The sequence below is a fragment of the Eretmochelys imbricata genome, chromosome 14 (genome assembly GCF_965152235.1).
Source record: "Eretmochelys imbricata isolate rEreImb1 chromosome 14, rEreImb1.hap1, whole genome shotgun sequence".
Taxonomy (NCBI): domain Eukaryota; kingdom Metazoa; phylum Chordata; order Testudines; family Cheloniidae; genus Eretmochelys; species Eretmochelys imbricata.
The window spans coordinates 54269295-54287268 of NC_135585.1; the positions used below are offsets into that span (position 1 = coordinate 54269295).

General features: G+C 57.9%; 2 protein-coding genes across 2 annotated transcripts in view; both read right to left on the minus strand.

Annotated features, from left to right (window-relative positions):
* Positions 1-17974, minus strand: part of ABHD16A (abhydrolase domain containing 16A, phospholipase) — a 536419-nt gene that overhangs the window by 76003 nt on the left and 442442 nt on the right. The gene's annotated exons all lie outside the window — the stretch shown is intronic.
* On the minus strand, positions 233-16741 carry DDR1 (discoidin domain receptor tyrosine kinase 1). The gene is given in 19 exon segments (XM_077833207.1): positions 233-373; positions 1362-1511; positions 2281-2515; positions 2752-2952; positions 3588-3715; positions 4687-4925; positions 5584-5694; positions 7028-7226; positions 7573-7736; positions 7991-8149; positions 8850-9096; positions 9514-9700; positions 10538-10640; positions 10760-10823; positions 10825-10904; positions 11691-11901; positions 11903-11924; positions 14195-14297; positions 16666-16741. Coding segments are annotated over 19 exon segments (2820 nt in total).

The window sequence follows — 17974 nt, forward strand, 5'->3', positions numbered from 1 at the left end:
TAGCTAGAGTGGCAGGCAGGCTGGCCAGCCAGGGATGGACAGATAGAGGTAGGGCCAGACACAAGGACAGATGCCCCTTAAGACGCCCCAGTAGAGAAGCTTCCAGTTCCCAGATCCAGCTCCCCACCCAAGCTCCTGCACAGACGACCCACAGCTGTAGCTGGAGAGATGCAGAATAGAAGCTGATGCCTGGGGGTCCACATAGGCTGGTGCCCCCTCTGCTCAGCTTGGCTCACACCATGTTGAGGGCGTCCTCAGACAGGAAGCGGTGGATGTGCTGGAAGGAAGGACGGTCCTTGGACTCGCGGACCCAGCAGCGCAGCATCACCTCATAGAGAGCCAGGGGGCAGGCAGGGGGCCGGGACAGGTATATCTGGGGGCAGAGAGGGGTCAGTGAGTGCCTATCCCACAAGCCAGCCAGCTGTCCCGCCCTGGTGCCAGATCTGAGCCAGCACACCTGTGACATAGTGTACCTCCATATTCACCCCTTGTATATGGTTATGATATATTACCAAGTATGCCTTGAGAGGTATCATTTGAAAAGTCATAACTTGCTGAACATCATTGTCCCATTAAAAGCTGTGTGTGTGATTGTAAACTGAGATTTTGCTACATGTTTGTTACTGAAACATATTGTGAGTCTGGCAAATGCCCACAGACTAGCTTCTCAGAAATCACAAGGGATTGTAAACCAAGGCCTTGCACGTCACCCCAAATGTCACGAACCAGAAGGTGCAAGCAAGAAATGTACAATTCACCTGAGAGATGCTTCGAACCTCACATACACAGGGGACTGCTTTGTCTACACCCCAGCAGGGCAGGTGGGGGATGTTCCTCAAGGAGAGGAGGAGGGTATAAAATAAGGGCATTACCATTTTGACACATGGACAGCAGATCATTTGGAAGACAAAGAGAAGAATAATTGAACTGTGTATTTGTGTGGGAGAGGGGAGAAGACTCACATTTCTAGGGTGCAAGGCTGGGGCTGCGGGTATTTGTGGGTGTCTCCCCGTGTACTATTCATGAGTGGCTGGGAGAGGATTCATGTAACTTTGCTGGGTGTGACTTCACATGCTGATGACTGTGTGAGGGCAAAGTCTGGAGGGGCTCCCCTGAGCTAAGGGGGTGCAGAGATGCCACAGTCCAGGTTGTACCCTGGGGGATGTCACCACCTCCTAGAGGGTACAGGCCCAATTTCCACCCCCTGAGTCACCCCTGGGAGCTGGAGGGAAGCCAGTGCCCCCTGGAGGGGAAAGACCCCATGTCCCATTCCCCTGCCCCCCTGAACCAGCCATTCCAATGCCAGGAACCGGATGGGAACTGGCGTCCCGGGGCGGGTGGGAATGCCCCGTCTCCAGTACCTGCTCGCCCTGGTCCCGGAAGAACTGCCCGGCATTCTCGATGACCTGCTCGTCGGTGAGCTGGCTGTAGGGTTGCTCCTGACACAGCATCAGTACCTCCCAGAGCGTCACCCCGAAGGCCCAGACATCGCTGGCCGTGGTGAACTTCCCCTGCATTGGGGGGCAGGGTTAGTGTGTGTGTACAAACCCCAAGATGGAACTCTTCCCCCCCATCCCACTCCTCTTTCCCTGCTCCCTCCTCCTGCCCCATTCCCCTTTCCCTACCCAAATTCTCTCCTCCTTGGAGCTGTAATGAGGCATTTTAGCGCTCGGGGCAAGCAAGCATATTTGCGCCTCCTGGAGCTGATGTGTGGGGAGGGTGGGCACGCAGGGTCATGTGCCATATTCCTGCTTCCCATTTAGCACAGAGGTTTTCAAACTGTGGGATGCCCTTCCTCCCTGCCAGGGTGCACTCCACAGTTTAAAACAAATTACCTCCTGCCAGGAGCCAGTGGATCAGAAGCTGGAGGAAGCCGACAAGCCTGCTCAGGCCCCTCCACTCTCTTCCCTACCCTGCTCCCCAGGCCGGGCCACCTCTGCTCACTCCCACACCATTCACTCCCTTTCCCCCTCTCTTCCAGCCTTTTCATCTTCTCTCCTTTCCACACTCCCCTTTTCCCCTCCCTTCCTCCTTCTCCCCTTCCACACTCCCCCGCTTTCCCTTTTCCCACTCCCTGTCCATTCCCCACTTCTACACTCCTCCCTTCTCCCCTAGACCCCGCCCTCTCTCCCCCAGGAGGATGCACTCTCAAGCCATCCAGCAAATGGGCTGCACACTGCGCCCCAGGATGCCGGCGTAGTCCTCCCTCCACTAGCCCCACCCCTTTCCCCAGGCCCCACCCCCTCTCCACAAGACCCCGCCTCCGGGGGGGGGTCTCACCATGAGGATGCACTCCCAGGCCATCCAGCGGATGGGCAGCACGGCGCGCCCCTGGATGCGGTAGTAATCCCCCGAGTAGAGGTTGCGGCTCATGCCAAAGTCGGCGATCTTGATGGTGAAGCCCTCCCCCACCAGGCAATTGCGCGTGGCCAGATCCCGGTGCACGAAATTGAGAGAGGCCAGAAACTTCATCCCCGAGGCAATCTGAGCCGCCACGTGGACCAGCGTGGGGTAGCTGAACAGAACAGGAGGAGAGGTCAGAGATATTCCCAGCATGCACTGGGGCAGCTGAGCAGAAGAGCAGTGGGAAGGGATGTCGTCAGAGATATTCCCAGCATGCACTGAGGTAGACAAAGGGAGGGAACATCAGATATTCCCAGCATGCACTGGGACCCCTGAGCCCCACACCAGGGTGCAGGGTTGGCTGGGCTAGGCCTCCTTGGCCTGCCCTGGGGATAGTACGGGGGGTACCTGATGGTGGGGGCATCGCTGGTGCTGCCCCCCAGCTTGTCCTCCAGCTCGTGGCTGCTGAGAAACTGGTTGAGGTCCCCGTTCTCCATGTACTCGGTGATCATGCACAGGGGGTCGTCCCGCACACACACGCCCAGCAGCCGCACGATGTTAGGGTCCTTCAGCCGTGACATGATCTTCACCTCCTTCAGGAAGTCGTTCCTTGGGGTGGAGGGAAAGGTCTCATCAGCACCCCATGGTGCACTCACGAGGGAATAATCCACGGCTGCACAAGCATCCCCCTCGTGCAACATTCCGGTGTTGCACATGCATCCCTGTCGCATGCTCACAATGGGACAGTCCAAGGGGCCACAAGCTACCTTCTCATGCAGTCATGATGAGCGAGCCATGGTGAAACGACCATCTGCCTTGTGCAAAGGAAGGTCTCTGGTGACACACCTGTCTCCCCCAGTACAACAGGATGTTCTGAGTTTGCACGCGCATTCCCTTCTTGTGCACTCACAGTGGATGGTCTGAGGTGTAAGAAGCATCCACCCCATGCAATGGGACATTCTGTGTTTGCACGATTGTCCCCCCTTCCCTGTGCACTCACAATAGATGGTTTGAGGTCACAGAAGCATCCTTCCTTGTGCATCGGGACGTGCCATGTTTGCACACGTGTCCCTCCTCTTGCACTCACAAGGGATGGCCTGAGGTCTCACAAGGAACTCTCCATTTGCAGCAGGAGATCCTGTGTTTCCACGATCACTCCCCCCGTGTGCAAGGAGATCCTCCATATTTGCACAAGCATCATCCCCCACCGCTCCCCCCCCACCCCACAACTCTCATGCACTCACCTGGCGTTCTTGGTAGCATCAGAGCGCAAGATTTTCACGGCCACCAGCAGGGGGCGCCCCTTGCGCACGTTGAATGGGAATTCCAGAATGGGCAGATCCTGGGGACTTTCCACCTCGCAGAGATGCACCTGAGGGCGGGCAGAGAGCAGCAGCCAATCAGCACCTGGCAGGGTCAGCCACGTAACCCACCCACTAATACACCCTCCCCGGGACTCATCGCAGCCTCCCAGATCCTTCCGCCTATAAAATAGCCCCCTCCCCCCCCCCCCCGCTTCCTCAGAGCAGGGATGGGGAAAGAGGAGGAGGAAGGTGTGGAGGGGAAAACAGATGTACCAAGAAAGACAGACAGAAACAAAGGGGAGTTGGGAAAAGAGATAGACAGAGAAGGTGAGAAAGTAAGAGTCAAGGCTGGTTGGAGGGAGAACGGACAGATGGATAGAGAGAAAGAAGAACGAAGAAGGGAAGAGAATAAAAGAACGAATTATGAAATAACACGAAAGGCTGAACCCAGGGAACGAACGAAAGAATGGAGGAAAACGAATGAAAGAACAAATGGATCAAATAACGCATAAACGAATGCACAGACGAACACACGCACGAATGAAAGAAACAAAAGAACGAAGAAAAACTACTGACTGAAGGAAAGAAGAAACAAATGAGTGAAGACGGCAAAGGAAGTACAAACTCATGAATGAAGTTATGATAAAAAGGAAATCACTACCAACTGAATAAAACCACGAATGAATGAATGGATGAAGGGAAGACTGAAAGGAGCAACGACTGCACTAGCGACAGAAAGAACAAAGGAACCGACAAATGCATAAATGAACAAGTGAACGACTAAATTAGTGAAAGACCAAAGGGGCAAACGAACACAAGACTGAGTGCCCGAGGCAAAGGCTGAACTCGTGAGTGGCAAAACCAACAGACGGAGGAATGAACGAAAGGCTCAGGGGAGGACCAAAGGAATGAAGAATGGAAGAACGGATGAAAGCACAACGTGAAGGGCACAATGGGAGAATGAGCCGAAGTGAAAGCAGGCGGAAAGCTGGGACGGTGGCGGTGGAGGGGGGACGGCGCATGGGGTTCAGGGACCCACCTCTCCAAACTGCCCCTCCCCTAGCTTCTCCTTGAAGAGGAGACGCCCCCGGGGGAACTCCCCCAGGGCCATGTCCTTGCCGGCCAGCGCGTCCACGGCCACAGCGGGCACGGCGTAGGTGTTCCCGCCCGTCACCCCCTGCAGGTTGATAATGTCTGCCTCGGCGTAGTGCGGGACATTGTTCTGCGCCGCGGCCTGGCCCCCGGCAGGGTCTGGTTCCATGTAGTCGCCGCTGCAGGCTGCGGAGGGCAAAGAGACTGGGGGTTAGCGGGGATGTTCCTGTCAGTGGGGAGACCCTGATATGCTCCACCCCAGAGCTGGCTGCATCTCGGTGCTGGGATCCCTGTATAAACAGCTGCCCCATCCAAGAGCTGGCTGTCTCTCAGCGACGGATGTGGGATCCCTGTATAAACAGCTGCCCCACCCCAGAAGCAGCTGCATGTCAGTGCCAGATGAGGGATCTCTGTATAAACAGCCACTCCACTGCAGAGGTGGCTGCAACTCAATGCCAGACAAGGGATCCATGTATGAACAGCTGCCCCAGCCCGGAAGCGGTTGCATATCAGGCGAGGGATCCTTCTGCAGCGTCGTTATGTGTGAATGTGCCCCACCCCAGAGCCAGCTGCATCCTGGCATCAGGATGAGGAGTCCTGCAGAGCTGAAGGTACAATGTTATCTCTTATCAAAGCCCCGACCCCTCCCGGTCCCATAAGCCAAAGCAGAGAGGTTCATGGGAGTAGAGGGCCACGGGTCAATGCCAACCTGGGTTATGCATGCAGACAGGGTGGAAGGTCGGACAGGTGGGAAGCAGAGAGCGCCCCCTAGAGGGGGACAGAGGAATGCAGCCCACTAGCTGCTGCGCTCCCAGGTCGGGCCGCCACGTGGCGCCCTCCTTACCATCTGTGTTGATTGGTTTAGCCCCGTCGGCTGGCGGGCGAGCGAGCCCTCCCATTGGCTGGGCGTATGTGGCCAGGAAGAGCCGATAGGCCGGGTTGTTGAGCAGCAGAGCTGTCGGGAGAAGGGGATGTGGGGCGGGGATGGGAGGGAGAGACAAGCGGATGGATGAGAACGGACTGACAGACGCACACGAGAGGGATGGGGCATGGGGAAGGGGGTGGGGCTGCATTATGCTCCTCCCCTTTAGACCCCATCTTTCCCGAGACAATGGAAGGGAGACAGACATTCCTGACACATGAGGGTAATAAAGCCAGGCCCCTTCTTTGGGGCAATAGGACCCAGGAGTCCTGGCTCCCAGCCCCATGGCTCTAAGCACTAGACCCCACTCCCCTCCCAGAGCCGGGTGTCCGTCACTCTCTGTGGCCATGGATGGGGGAGGACACACAGGATGAGATGTGATGGGAGGGGTAAACACAGCAGGATGGGGGAGGGGGTCCCAAATCTGCAGCTGAGGGGGGAGGGACAGCACCAGAGAAGGGGGCATGGGAGGAAGCTGCCTCCCCTTCCATCTCGCTGCCCACCATGGATTTTCCCTCCATCCATCTTTCCTTCCTGGCTTTCTCTGTTCCCCTTCCTGCAGCCCTCCTGCTCTCTGCCACGGGCCTCCTTTCCTCCATCTGGCCCTTCCCCATTCACACTCTCCATGACCCTCTCTCTCTCGTTCCTGCTCTTTCTTCCTCCTCCACCCCCTGAAATTCCTGCATCTTGCCACTTCTTGGTCCCTGCCTTTCCCTCCCTCCCTTTCCTGCCCACTTCTCCATTTCTCCCTCGATCCGTCAGCCAATCATCCTGCTATCTATCGCTTCATCCCTCCATCTGTCCATATGTCCATCCATCCATTTATCCATCCATCTCGCCATCCCTTCATCCATCTGTCCATCATCCAGACATCTGCCCCTTCATCCACCTGTCCACCATCCATCCATCCACCTATTTATTCATCCACCTGTCAGCCCATCCATCCATGTGGTCATCATCCATGCATCCACCTATTTGTCCATCCATCAGTCCCTTCATCCGCCGGTCCACCATCCAGCCATATATCCATCCCTTCATCCTCCTGTCAGTCTATCCATCCATCCATCCACTCATATGGCCACCCATCTGCACATTTTCCTGTCTGTGCACCTATCCATCCACCCATCAATCCATACAGCCATCCGCCTGTCCGTCCGTCCGTCCATCCACCCACCCACCCGTCCATCTCGTCATCCATCCGTTTGCCTGTCCACCCATCTGTCTACCTGCCTGTCAACCTATCCACCTCTTTCTCCCACCCCTTCCATCTACCATCCTGTCCCCTTGGCCTTGGCTCTCCGTGCTTGGATGGATCCTCTCTCCCCATGGCATGGCTGGTGGGTCCCTCCGATTCCCTGCCCCTCACCAGAGTTCTCGGCACCATGGGGAAGCTCGGGCAATTTCATGCGGGCTCGGCTGGGCTCCTGATACTCGGTCTCCCCCGCGTGGATGCGCTCATAGCGGTTCGAGTGGCGTTGGGAGCCCATCGTGTTGTTGATGACGATGGTGTCGCCCGGGACCGACAAGTGCACGGTCAGGTCATCGTCGGAGATTCGCCGCTGGGCCTGAGGGGGGCAGCAGAGAGATCACACCAGCCCTTGACACTGACCACAACACCCCACTCCCCCGCCACCCAGGGTAAGGAATGAACCCAGGAGTCCTGGCTCCCAGCCCCTGCTGCTGTAACCCATTAGACCCCAATCCCAACCCCCAGAGCTTGGCCAGAACCCAGGTGTCCTGATTCATGTCTGCCCCACAAAATGTAGGAGCAGCAAGCGTGTTAAGGAACATATAGGTATATGCTCTGTAATGCCACCGAATGGCAAATATAACACACACTCACATCCCTATCCAGCTCTGCCAGGGCCCCTCAATCCCAACCAGCAGCCCCCCTGGCCCCATCTCACTTACTTTCCCCAGGATCTTTTTCCAGTATTGCCTCCAAAGGATGAGGAAGATGACGACCAATAGCAGCAGGATGATGGCCACCAGGCAGCCAATCAGAATGGAGGTATTGCTGTTATCATCCTTGGCGATTGGCTGGCCAGATTTGGACTCTCCTTGGACCTCGAGGTCTGAAATGGAGAGAGACAAGGAGAAAATTTGGGACCAGCCTCTCTCAGTGGGTGGATCCCAGGGAAGAAGGCCACAGTAACCGCGTGCACTGTCCCACCCCTTGCCGAGTGGCTTACCCTGTATGCATCTGATGAAGTGAGCTGTAACTCACGAAAGCTTATGCTCAAATAAATTGGTTAGTCTCTAAGGTGCCACAAGTACTCCTTTTCTTTTTGCGAATACAGACTAACACGGCTGTTACTCTGAAACTTACCCTGGAGTGTGAGGTTGGACGTGACCCCAGTGTCTCTGTGAAGTGTGGAGCCAGGGTCTTCCAGAACAGGGGGGGCTGCAGCACCCCTGCCCGAGGGCCGGGGGCCAGCCATCGGGGGCCAGTGGCTTGTTCCAGAAATGGACACGTTGTCCACCACATCTGGGGAAAGAGAGGGAGTGAATGAATGGATGACAAATGAAAGAATGAACTCAGGAACACACTAATTGAAGAACGAGAGGGGGTAAAAGAAGAACCAGTGAGTTAACCATCAACAAGAACCAACTAATTAATGAATGAGAGAACTATCAACGAAAAAACAAAATAAAGAGCTAATGAACCAACAAAGCAATGCACCAATCAACATGACCAACCAACCAACTAACCCACCAACCAACTAACCCACCTACCGTCCAGCCCACCACAAATGAACCAAAGTAACCAACACATTAAACAATGGCATAACCAACCAATCAAAGCACAAGCCAACCAACCAACTCATTAAGGAACTGACCAGCCAATGAACCCAACAAATGAACTAAACTAACCAACCAACAAGCCAATCAAAAAGCTTACCGAACAGCTAACCAATGAACTAGCCGACCAACCAGCAAAATTCACCAGACAACTAATCAACCAGGCCACAAGTCAACTAACCATCAGTCAGCCAACCAGCGAACTATCCAACTAATGAAGGAAAACACGGAAAAACTCACAAAAGAAAGACTGACTAATTCATGAAAGATTTAATGAAATAAATAATGAGCGAACCTATAAAAAAATTTGCCAAAGACCCTGAATGAACAAATGAGCTAACAAACTAATTGATTAATGGATGAGCTAACGAACGAACCCAACTCACCTGAGAGGAAGGCGATCTCACTGAAGAGCATCCAAGTGCTGGAGAAGTGGAAGTGGCATTGTAGGAATCGCCCAAGGTGCCCCTCCAGCGGCACAGTGACTGACCGGGCACTGGGGTCCTTGACGTCCACGGCCAGCATGTGGGAGACGAGTTCAGGCTCCCAGGCCGTGGGGAGGCTGCGTTTGAACCTGCAATCCACCTGCCGGAATATGCTCACCCCCCGCGTGTGCATGTTATTGCAGTGGACCTGGGGGAAGAAGGAGGGTCAGCCACGGAGAGGACACCAGCGCCCCATAGAGGGCAAATTCCCGCATTCCTGCACCCTTGAGCCAGCCAGTTCTTCCACTCTGGGGCAGGATGGGAGCCGGCGCCCCACAGAGGGGACAGGCCCCGTGTCCCATTCCCCATTCCCTTGAGCCAGCCAGTCCCTGTCCTGGGGCCGGATGGAAGCTGGAGCCCCATAGAGGGAAAAGGCCCCATATCCCATTCCCCACCCACCTGAGCAAGACAGTCCCCCGCCCTGGGGTCAGAGCGGAGCCAGCACTAACTAGAGGGGACAGGCCCCGTGTCCTATTCCCTGCCCCCCTGAGCCAGACAATCCCTCACCCTGGGGCCAGATCGCAGCCAGTGCCACTTAGAGGGGACAGGCCCCGTGTCCCGGTACCTTCATGTAAGTGAAGGCCCGCAGGCTGTCGAACTCGAACTCCATCTCCATGTAGCCTTTGGGGAAGGAGTCATTTCTCCAGCCCACGTAGTCGTAACCCGGCCAGACCCGCAGCTCCTTAGTCTGGGTGAAGTCGTCCAGCCCCACCACTCCATCCGTCAGCTGCCCCAGCCCCCCAAACTGCAGTCTGCCAGGAGGAGACATAGCACCATGGACAGGGGTAATGCCAGCTCCCCACCAGCCCTGAGTCAGGTGCTGCACTGGGAGGGGGATGGCCCCCAGGGGTCCCTCCAGACCCATAGGAGGGGGACTGGCTGGGACTCCTGGGTTCTGGCACTGAGGGAGACCAATGTATCAGGCTGGTACACTGGGGAACAGGAAGGGGGACCTACAGGAGAAGTCAATACACCCATCTTCCAATCTATCCATCCACCCACCAGATCCATCCACCCATCTACTCATCTAGTCACCAGATCCATCCAACCATCCACCTACCAGATCCACCCATCTTCCAGTCTATCCATCCACCCACCAGATCCACCCATCTTCCGGTCTATCCATCCACCCACCAGATCCATCTGATCTATCCATCCGCCCACCAGATCCTTCCACCTTCCGGTCAATCCATCCGCCCACCAGGTCCATTCATTTTCAGGTCTATCTATCCATCCATCCATCATCAGATCTATCTTTCCATTCATCTGTCAAACCATCTTCAGTTCTACCTTGTCAGATACATCCATCCACTCATTCTCTGGCCTGCCTATCCATTTACTCACTCATTCTCAGATCTAGCTGAGGGGGAAGGGGATTGTTTAGGGGACCAGGCAGGGGGTCAGGGGCCGGCAGAGTGTTTGTTTAGGGGTTTGGGTGGGGGTTCACCAGGGTGGGACATGGGAGTCAGTGGGGATGGGGGCCAGGGGACAAGGGTGGGAGGGCCAGCAGAGAGTGGAGTAGGGTGTGGAGGGGCGGATCAATGGGGGTGGGGGTGGGGGACGGGTATGGGGGGGCAGTATAAACTCACTTGCTGACACTGTAGCCGTCATAGGTGGAGTCGTTGAGGTAGACAGGCTCCGACTGGAGGACCATGGTCTGGCCCAGGGGGGCGGTGTAGGACTGCAGCCCGTCTGCAGCGGGAGACACAGAGGGATGTGCGTCAGCCACCTTGGCCCACACGATGTGGGGCGGGGGGGGGGCGGGAAGGTAGAGCGAAGTAGGGGTGGGGGTGGGGGGCAGGGAACCTCACCGCGCCAGATGCAGCCGTACAGCTCCACGCGCAGGCAGACGCTCATGACGCGGTCGGCGCGGGGGGTAGAAGCGCACGTAGCGGGCGATGATGGGCGGCCCCAGGTCCTTCAGAACCACCTCGTTGGTGTTCTCGTTCCCCAGAGATCACCTGGGCCGGGAGGGGTTAATCACTCCCGGAGCCGGAGCCCCGCCCCTCGCGCCAGCCCCACCCACCCCTTTGGGACCTCCCCCACGGCCAGACATCACATCCCTGGGCCCTATCACATCACAGCGCAACATCACATGACACCATGGTGTTGCCACCCTCCACCCCCCCCATTTGATGTCATCGTTGTCGGATTGTGACATCACAGCCTAGAGTAATGTCATCACCCTCTTGCAGGAGCCGGATGATCCCTGTAACACTGTGACCCGCACCGCGACTGGGGTCCTCAGAGTCACATGGTAGGAGGATGTCACAGGCAGGTGGACAATGACTATGTCTGAAGGGGCAATGACATCACAGAGATGACTGTGATGTCACAGGCGGGCATGATGTGACATACAAGGGGTTTTGGTGTTACAGACAAGTCATGATGTCAAAGTCGCATTGAGGAGACCTCACAGACGGTCATGAGGTCACAGACAATGATGTCACAGGGAGCCGTGACATCACAGGACGACAGTTATGATGTCACGGGGGTGGTGGCGAGAGAAGGGGAAAGTCCAGCATGACGGAGCCTGGGCATGAACCTACCTTCCCCAACTCACTGTCCCCCTCCCTCCATTGCCACCCCTCCTGCCGCTGTCCCCTCACCACACACCGCCCCCGCAGCCCCATTGCCCCTCCACCCCCTCATCTGCCCCCCTTCCCCTTCCCATGCCCCTCCCCGCACACCCTGCTGCCCCAGCAGTCTGTCCCCCTTCGCCCCTCCCCCGCATCCTCCCCCCTACCTCGCTGCCCCAGCGGTCCCGCCAGGCGAGCCAGTGGTGCCGGTCGCGGCTGTAGCGGAGGCGGTAGCCCCGGGCAAACTCCTTGCCGTGGCCCCCGGCGTGGCGGCCCTGGGTGCCCACCAGGGTCAGGAAGTGCAGACGCCGCAGGTCGACCTCCAGGAACTCGGCGTCGTTGGGATAAACGGGCCCCGCCGGGCACCACGCCCCCGTCCCCGTCGCTCGTGTCCAGCCTGCGCCCGGGGGAGGGGGGGGGGACATGACCCACACAGTGGGGGTTAGCCCCGGGGTTATTGTAGGGTCTCTCGGAAATGCTGGGGCTTGCGCGGGCCAGTTGGTTACCGTTGGGTCTCTCATAAGATTTGGGGCCGGGTTGTTATTGTAGGGTTGCCCCACAGTCCTACATAGGCCCATTTGTTATCCTAGCATCTTTGATACGCACCCGGGTTGCTTTGTTCTTGTAGGGTCTCTCAGGAGATCTGGGGCTGGTTTGTTCTTGTAGGGTCTCTCAGAAGATCTGGGGCTGGTTTGTTCTTGTAGGGTCTCTCAGGATCTGGGGCTGGTTTGTTCTTGTAGAATAAGAGCTGGGGCTGATTTGTTCTTTTAGGATCTCTCAGGAGATCTGGGGCTGAGTTTGTTCTTGTAGGGTTTCTCAAGATCTGGGGCTGGTTTGTTATTGTAGGGTAAGAGCTGGGGCTGGTTTGTTCTTATAGATTCATAGATATTTAGGTCGGAAGGGACCATTATGATCATCTAGTCCGACCTCCTGCACAGCGCAGCCCACAGAATCTCACCCACCCACTCCTGCGAAAAACCTCTCACCTATGTCTGAGCTACTGAAGTCCTCAAATCGTGGTTTAAAGACTTCAAGGAGCAGAGAATCCTCCAGCAAGTGACCCAGGCCCCATGCTACAGAGGAAGGCGAAAACCCCCAGGGCCTCTTCCAATCTGCCCTGGAGGAAAATTCCTTCCCCGACCCCAAATATGGCGATCAGCTGAACCCGGAGCATGTGGGCAAGACTCACCAGCCGGATACCCAGGAAAGACTTCTCTGCAGTAACTCAGATCCCACCCCATCTAACATCCCATCACAGGCCATTGGGCCTATTTACCATGAATAGTTAAAGATCAATGAATTGCCAAAATCATGTTATCCCATCATACCATCTCCTCCATGAAATTATCGAGTCTAATCTTAAAGCCAGATAGGCTTTTTGCCCCCACTGCTTCTTGTAGGGTCTCTCAGGAGATCTGGGGCTGGTTTGTTACTGTAGGGTAAGAGCTGGGGCTGGTTTGTTCTTGTAGAGTCTCTCAGGAGATCTGGGGCTGGTTTGTTAGTGGAGGGTAAGAGCTGGGGCTGGTTTGTTCTTGTAGGGTCTCTCAGGAGTTCTGGGGCTGGTTTGTTACTGTAGGGTAAGAGCTGGGGCTGGTTTGTTCTTGTAGAGTCTCTCAGGAGATCTGGGGCTGGTTTGTTAGTGGAGGGTAAGAGCTGGGGCTGGTTTGTTCTTGTAGGGTCTCTCAGGAGTTCTGGGGCTGGTTTGTTACTGTAGGGTAAGAGCTGGGGCTGGTTTGTTCTTGTAGGGTCTCTCAGGAGATCTGGGGCTGGTTTGTTATTGGAGGGTAAGAGCTGGGGCCGGTTTGTTATTGGAGGGTCTCAGGAGATCTGGGGCTGGGTTTGTTCTTGTAGGGCCTCTCAGGAGTTCTGGGGCTGGTTTGTTACTGTAGGGTAAGAGCTGGGGCTGGTTTGTTCTTGTAGGGTCTCTCAGGAGATCTGGGGCTGGTTTGTTAGTGGAGGGTAAGAGCTGGGGTTGGTTTGTTCTTGTAGGGTCTCTCAGGAGATCTGGGGCTGGTTTGTTACTGTAGGGTAAGAGCTGGGGCCGGTTTGTTATTGGAGGGTCTCAGGAGATCTGGGGCTGGTTTGTTCTTGTAGGGCCTCTCAGGAGTTCTGGGGCTGGTTTGTTACTGTAGGGTAAGAGCTGGGGCTGGTTTGTTCTTGTCGGGTCTCTCAGGAGATCTGGGGCTGGTTTGTTTACTGTAGGGTAAGAGCTGGGGCTGGTTTGTTCTTGTAGGGTCTCTCAGGAGATCTGGGGCTGGTTTGTTAGTGGAGGGTAAGAGCTGGGGCTGGTTTGTTATTGGAGGGTCTCAGGAGTTCTGGGGCTGGTTTGTTACTGTAGGGTAAGAGCTGGGGCTGGTTTGTTCTTGTCGGGTCTCTCAGGAGATCTGGGGCTGGTTTGTTACTGTAAGGGTAAGAGCTGGGGCTGGTTTGTTATTGGAGGATCTCAGGAGATCTGGGGCCGGTTTGTTACTGTAGGGTAAGAGCTGGGGCTGGTTTGTTCTTGTCGGGTCTCTCAGGAGATCTGGGGCTGGTTTGTTAGTGGAGGGTAAGAGCTGGGGCTGGTTTGTTATTGGAGGGTCTCAGGAGATCTGGGGCCGGTTTGTTCTTGGAGGGTCTCCCTGGAGGGCTGAGACATCTCGTAGTGGGGCGGGGGGGAGAGACACTCACCGGCTGTGCTTGGCGGCCGTGGAGTCAGACCAGGCACTCGAGGCAGACAGATCCTCGTCGGGGATGGTTCGATCCTGCATGCCCAGCGCGTAGCGACACTTGGCTGCAGAGAGAGAGCGAATGGGGAGTGGATCCTATACACCCTCTATAGCCCACCCAGCCACTACACATCCCTGATAGCCCACCCAGGCCCTATATACCCCCTATAGTCCACTAAGGACCTATACACCCTGGTAGTCCACTAAGGACCTATAAACTCACCTATAGCTCACCCGGCCCCAATACACCCCCTATAACCCACCAGGCCCAATATACTCCCTAGACTCCCCCCAGCCATACATCCTAATAGCCCACCTGGGCCTATACATCCCCTATAGCCCACCCGAGCCCTATAAGCTCATCCATAGCTTGTCTGCCCTCTATGTTCACTCTACCTGGCCCATATAGCGCTTCCAGCCCCTATACACACCCACCAACCCCCTATACGTGCCCCCTATATCTCCTCTACATTCCCCCTCATATCCTATTCATCACGTCCATATGACCCTATAGCCCTCCTCCCACCCCATCCTCCAGTCCCCTTACCTATCCCCCCTCCACGGCCCCCAGCCCAATCCATTCCCCCATAGCCTGAGGCAGACAGACCGTGGGGGGTAACGTGGCCATGGCCCTGTCCTGCTGCTTTCCTGCTTCCCCACTCACCCCTCCCCTCCCCTCCCCACTGATCCCTCCCCTCCCCCACTCACCTTTCCCCTCCCCTCCCTTTTCCCATCTTAGTGCTGGGCAAACCTTCCCTTTGCAGAGAGCTGTTCTGGGTAGCTGTTCCCCAGTCCCTCCCCTCCCCACTCACCCCTCCCCTCCTTTCCCCTCCCCTCCCCACACACGTTTCCCCTCCCCTCCCCTCTCCATGCACCTTTCCCCTCCCCTCCCTCCCCTCCCTTCCCCCACCTCACCTTTCCCTTCCCCACCTCACCCCTCCCCCTCCCTTCCCCACTCACCTTTCCCTTCCCCTCCCCTCCCCACTCACCTTTCCCCTCCCCTCCCTTCCCCATCTTAGTGCTGGGCAAACCTTCCCTTTGCAGAGAGCTGTTCTGGGTAGCTGTTCCCCAGTCCCTCCCCTCCCCACTCACCCTCCCCTTCCTTCCCCACTCACCCCTCCCCTCCTTTCCCCCTCCCCTCCCCACACACGTTTCCCCTCCCCTCCCCTCTCCATGCACCTTTCCCCTCCCCTCCCTCCCCTCCCTTCCCCACCTCACCTTTCCCTTCCCCACCTCACCCCTCCCCTCCCTTCCCCACTCACCTTTCCCTTCCCCACCTCACCCCTCCCCTCCCTTCCCCACTCACCTTTCCCTTCCCCTCCCCTCTCCACTCACCCTTCCCCTCCCTTCCCCACTCACCCCACCCCTCCCCTCCCCTCCCCACTCACCCTCCCCTTCCTTCCCCACTCACCCCCTCCCCTCCTTTCCCCTCCCCTCCCCACACACGTTTCCCCTCCCCTCCCCTCTCCATGCACCTTTCCCCTCCCCTCCCTCCCCTCCCTTCCCCACCTCACCTTTCCCTTCCCCACCTCACCCCTCCCTCTCCTTCCCCACTCACCTTTCCCTTCCCCTCCCCTCCCCACTCACCTTTCCCCTCCCTTCCCCACTCACCCCACCCCTCCCCTCCCCTCCCCGGCTCATGCAGCCCGTGCCTCACCCCCAGCTCCCATCCAGGAGCGCCCGACACCCAGAACTTCTCTCCTCGCCCGGGGCCCAGCTGGAGGGGCAGGTGTGGAGGGGACCCGAGTCCAGGCCAGGCTGGGGAGGGGGGGGGGGGGGAGTGTCAGGGATTCCCCTCCCGCCCGTGCCCCGGGGTGAGGAATTGGGGGGGCCCCCAGGAGGGCTGAGGAGCCGCGGGGCATTTCTCACTCTGTGTGTGTGAGTGTGAGAGACTCCCCTGCGGGCGGGAATCAGATCCGTTCTGTGCCTTAGCGTGTACGGAGCATGTTCCTGCGGGTGCGAACACGCATGTTTCAGTGCACGCAAAGTCCGACGGCGAACAAGGTTTGCATGTGTGGGGGGTGCCCCCTGCTGGGGGAGGGGGGGAATATGACCTGTTCCCCTTTCACCCATCCCCTGCTCCTCCCCACTCCTCCACACCCAGCACCCCCTCCCCTGCTCACCCCCACCCCATCCCCCCTGCTGTCCCCGCTCCCTAACTCATCCCCCGCACCCCCTCCCCTGCTCACCCCCATCCACCACCCCAACCCCCCCATCCCGTTTCCCCCCCGCACACACCCGACTCCTATTCCAGCACCCGTTTCCCAGCCCATCCCCCGTACCCAGCGCCCCCCTCTCCGGCGTCCCTCGCACTCCCTGCGCCCCATCCCCCGCTCCCCTCGCACCCCATCCCCTGCTCCACCCCATTCTCTCCCCTCCCCCCCAACACACACACACCACCCCCCACGGGCACTTGGTTTCGCCTAGAGATACCTAGATCAAAGTGCCCCTCCAGTTCCGATGCCCGGACAGACGCCAAGAGGAAGCTGCAAAGGATTATGGGTTTCATCGTGCTCCGCCCGGTCTCAGCCCCTCAGGCCAGGTTAGGCCGGCAACAGGGTCTTCATGCCTGCAGAAAGGAGAGAGCAGGGTCAGTTCAGCGGGAACCGCTCACCCCCGGCACCAAGATGCAGCCACCTCTGGGGAGGAGCAGCTGGGTTACCCGCCGCACAGGCGGTGCTGCTCCAGGATGGCTCGCCCAGCGCTGAGATGCAGCTGTTCTGGGGTGGGGCGACTGAGGGAACAGCTACCCAGAACAGCTCTCTGCAAAGGGAAGGTTTGCCCAGCACTAGGATGCAGCCACCTCTGCGGCGGGGCAGCTGGGTACCAGCCACGTAGAGATGCCGCATGGACGCCGTTTGCCCGCTGGGGACATGCAGCCAGCTCTGGGGTACGGCAGAGGGATGGGGAAGCTGAGGAATGGGAAACCCTGCCCCTCCCCAGCCAGGAAGGTTTCCTGCAGGTCCCCTCGCTGGGAGTCCCCAAGGGCTGAGTAAACACACGCCGTGGAGCCAGGGCACCGCGGCTTCCCTGTGATTGTCAGAGCTTCCCTGGCGCAACGGCGGGTGGAGGAGTGAACGGCGGTGGGGTACACACACGTGTGGGCACAGACAGCCCTGCCCCCCCCCAAACACACGTGTGGGCACAGACAGCCCTGCCCCCCCCAAACACACGCACGGACAGCCCTGCCCCCCCCAAACACACGTGTGTGCACGGACAGCCCTGCCCCCCCCCACACAAACACACGTGTGCACGGACAGCCCTGCCCCCCCCCACACAAACACACACGGACACACCCCCCGCTACACACAACCCCCTACACACACACACACCCCCACAGAGTTGTTTAGGACAGGAAGTGACCTCCCAACTCCGCTTGACACCGCTGGGAAATTCCCACGGGTGAATGGGATCCCCACCCCCCACCCACTGGGATTTGGCCAGGACACCGGGGTTCATGCCCGGACTCTCTTAAGGAGTCAGGACCTTGGGGGAAACAAATGGGACCCCCACCAGCAACCCCCCTGCCCCGCTCCCCTGCGGCTCAGAGCCCCCCTGCTGCCCCACTGCCCCCATTCCCTGCAGCCCAGCGCCCCCTACTGGCCCCCGCCCCACTCCCTGCAGCCCAGCACCCCAAACGAACCCCCTTCCCAGCAGCAGGAGCCCCCCGGCTGCAGAGGGGAGGCTGTGTGGGTGTGGGACGCCCGCAGGCCAGCTGCTCCGATAACGGCATTGCAGGAAA